The 3861-nt window shown below is 48.7% G+C and overlaps 1 protein-coding gene across 1 annotated transcript; it reads left to right on the forward strand.

Annotated features, from left to right (window-relative positions):
* Positions 1-2240: 2240 nt before the first annotated feature.
* On the forward strand, positions 2241-3589 carry LOC146623965 (fatty acid synthase-like). The gene is made up of 4 exons (XM_085363551.1): positions 2241-2360; positions 2491-2589; positions 3030-3281; positions 3409-3589. Exons 1-4 carry the CDS (start codon positions 2271-2273, stop codon positions 3544-3546), a joined length of 579 nt encoding a protein of 192 aa, XP_085219677.1. The 5' UTR covers positions 2241-2270; the 3' UTR covers positions 3547-3589.
* Positions 3590-3861: the final 272 nt, after the last annotated feature.

Below are 3861 nucleotides of genomic sequence, written 5' to 3' on the forward strand. Positions count from 1 at the left end.
CTATTATTTATCACTTTCATCAAATTTAGGAGTACATATACACTAAGTTTATTGTTAATTAAGAAGAAAACTGCAGATGATTGCATTCTGATCTTAAGCAGCCTCTGATAGGTTAGTAGAGTCGGATTTTTTAGTAGAGTCCTCTGTCCTCTGCTGGATGTGTTGGAGAACACTTTCAGCCCTCTGAGGACTGCATACCACTGCCTGAGCCAAGCCAATGTGCCACTAAGCTCCAGCCAGTGTCCACACTGCCAGAGGTCTCCACACATGCTGGTTCGGTGTCTGTCTCCGCTGAAGGGTCAGAGGAACCCGTTTGAGCTGTCTGTCTCGGCTGGAGGGCCCAAGGGGCCCATTCAGCCACCTGTCTATGCTGAAGGGTCAGAGACCTGTTCGGCCTCCTGTCTCCTTTATAGTTGAAAAAGATGTGCTCCTGGTGCACTGGCCATTGCTGCTACTCAAATCGAGCGTGGACCTGGACCTCCAGCAGGCCCCGGGGACCTACGTCACACCTTGCTCTTGTCTCCCTTACAGCTGAAAAAGGTCCATGCTTGTGCCCTGGCCCTTCTGAAATTCCCTCTCCATTTAGCCGAGGCAGTGAGTCGGCCTCCTGTCTCCCTTACGGTCGAAAAAGATGTGCTCCTGGGCGCACTGGCCCTGCTGCTACTCACATCGGGCATGGCCCTTGCCCTCCAGCAGGCCCCGGGGACCCACATCCTCCCCTGCTCTACTCCCCCACTAGCTTCTTCTCCTGCAGTTACCCTCCACCACATATCCAGCATGGCCCTTGACCTCCAGCAGGCCTCGGGGACGCACATCCTCCCCTGCTCTACTCCCACACTAGCTTCTTCTCCTGCAGTTACCCTCCACCACATATCCAGCATGGCCCTTGACCTCCAGCAGGCCTCGGGGACGCACATCCTCCCCTGCTCTACTCCCACACTAGCTTCTTCTCCTGCAGTTACCCTCCACCACATATCCAGCACTGCCCTTGACCTCCAGCAGGCCTCGGGGACGCACATCCTCCCCTGCTCTACTCCCCCACTAGCTTCTTCTCCTGCAGTTACCCTCCACCACATATCCAGCACATATCCAGCTAACCCTAACCCACTACAATTCGTCCTGATTGTAGCACAAGTGGAACCAATAAGCAGGATTCATTGGCAAGCAGACAACCAGTTCCAACTACTGGGAAGAACCAGTGCGATGCATTTTGTGGTACGCGTCGTGGTAGCTCCTGCTAGGATTTAGGACAGACCTGAGGCTGATGAGAAGGATCTGGGTGTTGCAGGGCCGTCCTGGCTGACACGGCGCTGCGTGAAGCTCTGGGATGCTGCCTCTGGACTGGCACACTGGGGTGGTGGTTCCCCTGTTTAAAGACTTAGACCTGAGCGTGTGCTCCAACTGTCACACTCCTCAGCCTCCTCTATGCCAGGGTGTGTCTGTCAGTCAGGCCTCTGATTCAGGAGGAAGCAGTTTGTGTCCTGGTCATGATCACTGGAGCAGCTTGTTATCCTCTCGACTGCAGGGTCCGTGGGAGTTTGCACAACCAGTCTACATGTGGTTTGTGAGGCTTCTACTTTTGTAGGATCTTCATCTTACAGTACAAAGAGCCTTTGCTGCAGCTGTTGTTGTGTTTTGGCGCCTCATGGATAACTTTTCATGTCATTTGAGTTTCAGGCTTGTTGGTGTTGCTGAGCTGTGTGCATCGTCTGCGTGGGTTTGTCAGCATAATGGGGCTCATATTAAAATGACTTTACAGTCACAGAGAAAAACTTTAAAACACAAAATCAACACTTTGAACCATCGTGGAAACTACGTGTCCTTACTTGTCATCAAATGATGAGTGTGCGTCCTCACCAGGTGTCACAATCATGTGTATCAAAACGTGTGTAACTGTTAAACAGCAAAATGTGTTAAAGCTGAAAGTCTGACTGTTCAAAGGTGAAACTACAAACACTTGTACATATACAGCTCCCTCCATAATGGCCTGAGGAAAACCAAAGACCTGATGTGATTTCATGTTTTCTTTGTTTCACAGTTTAAAAGTTTGTGGTTCTGTTCTCAGACCTTTGTCACTCACATGTTGTGCATCAGCTGTTTATGTCACTGTGCAGCCAAACTAACTCCCCTCATGTGTTTCCTTTGCAGCTGCTCCTCTGGATAGCATTGAGTCCCTGGCTGCCTACTACGTGAGCTGCGTCAGGCAGGTGCAGCCGGACGGCCCGTACAGAGTCGCTGGATATTCTTCTGGTGCCTGTGTAGCATTTGAAATGTGCTCTCAGCTGCAGACCCAGAATCAGCCTGTGGAGTTCCTGTTTCTCTTTGATGGCTCACATTCATATGTGGCAGCGTACACACAGGTCAGAGAAACACTCGCGCATCTTTATTTCATGTATATGCTGTATAGCGTGTGTGATGTTGGTTTTGAAGGATGAGCTCTGGTCACATGATCTGCATGTGAACAGGTTTAACTGTGTTTTTGATTTGCAGAGCTACAGAGCCAAGCTAACACCCGGCAACGAGTCTGAGGCTGAGACTGAAGCCTTGTGTGCCTTCATCCAGCAGTTCACTGGCATTGAATACAACAAGGTATACTGTCTCTGACCCACAGGTTCACACACAAGTATTCCTTTATGTGGCATCAGCGTTAAAGGCCACACAACCTGAGCTTTTGCCTCACGGCGCCTGTAAGGTAAAGATGGTGACTGTAACACAGTCTGGAGCTGCTGTTCCAGCACAGTCTGTGTGTGGTGCAGGTTTGACTCAACAATGATGTGATGTTTGGAGCTGTTATGGAGACTAAAGTAAAACATGCGGTTAAATCAAACCTTCGTACAGTTTCTCACTGAAAGCTGACATTTGTAACTCCTGAATATCAAAACATCTTCATTTTGCATTTTCATATACATAAGATCTGTGATGTTCATTAATTATGTGTCACTTACTTTTCTGAAAACAACAATATCTCCGCGAGCACGCGGTAACGTTTGCTATGAACTTACAGTCGTCTCCATGGTTACATCCTACAGCTTTTGGAGACTCTGCTCCCGCTGTCAGACCTGAATGCACGCGTCAGTGTGGCCGTGGACCTAATCACCTCCGCTCACAAGGACATCGACCGAGACTCACTGCACTTTGCAGCCTCCGCCTTCTACTACAAGCTAAAGGCTGCTGATGCATATGTACCTACTGCAAAATACCACAGCAGCGTGAAGCTGCTGCGCGCCGAAACCAGCAGCGAATATGAGCAAAACCTGGGAGCTGACTATAAGCTCAGCGAGGTACCGATGCACATTTACATCAGTCTGTAGTACTTATCTTCACTGTGCGTGTGTGCGCTTGTGTGTGTTTCTATAAACTCTGTCTGAGCCTTCCAATGTTCAAACTGTGTACTGCGTCTTTCTTCAGGTCTGTGATGGCGAGGTGTCGGTCCACGTCATCAAGGGAGATCACCACACTTTCCTAGAAGGCGCGGGGGCGGAGTCTATCAAGAACATCATTCATAACTCGCTGGCTGAGCGAGCTGTCAAACCAAGGGAGGGTTAAACATCCACCGTCTCTTCACCCTAATTCCTCAGCTTTCCCCAAACTAGACTGTAAATGTGTCATTATAGGAAGTGTTTGCACTGCTTATGTTTACACGCTACTGTTATCCTAATATCCCAAATGTTAATGGTTAGTGAACCAGTCGACATCCCATCATCTCACAGCTCCATCGATTCCAACTGCAAGTTTTGTTTTTTGTTGCCATATGTTGTTGTTTGCAGAAGTTCATCCCACAACAAAATAACGTGGTTAAAAAATTAATGTAACAAAGTAACAAACACTGACACATTGATTGAATCCTGAATTACATAACAT

Source organism: Diplotaxodon limnothrissa, linkage group LG10, assembly GCF_057381915.1.
Source record: "Diplotaxodon limnothrissa isolate DT_005_m linkage group LG10, D_limnothrissa_male_GT1.1, whole genome shotgun sequence".
NCBI classification, from domain to species: Eukaryota; Metazoa; Chordata; class Actinopteri; order Cichliformes; family Cichlidae; genus Diplotaxodon; species Diplotaxodon limnothrissa.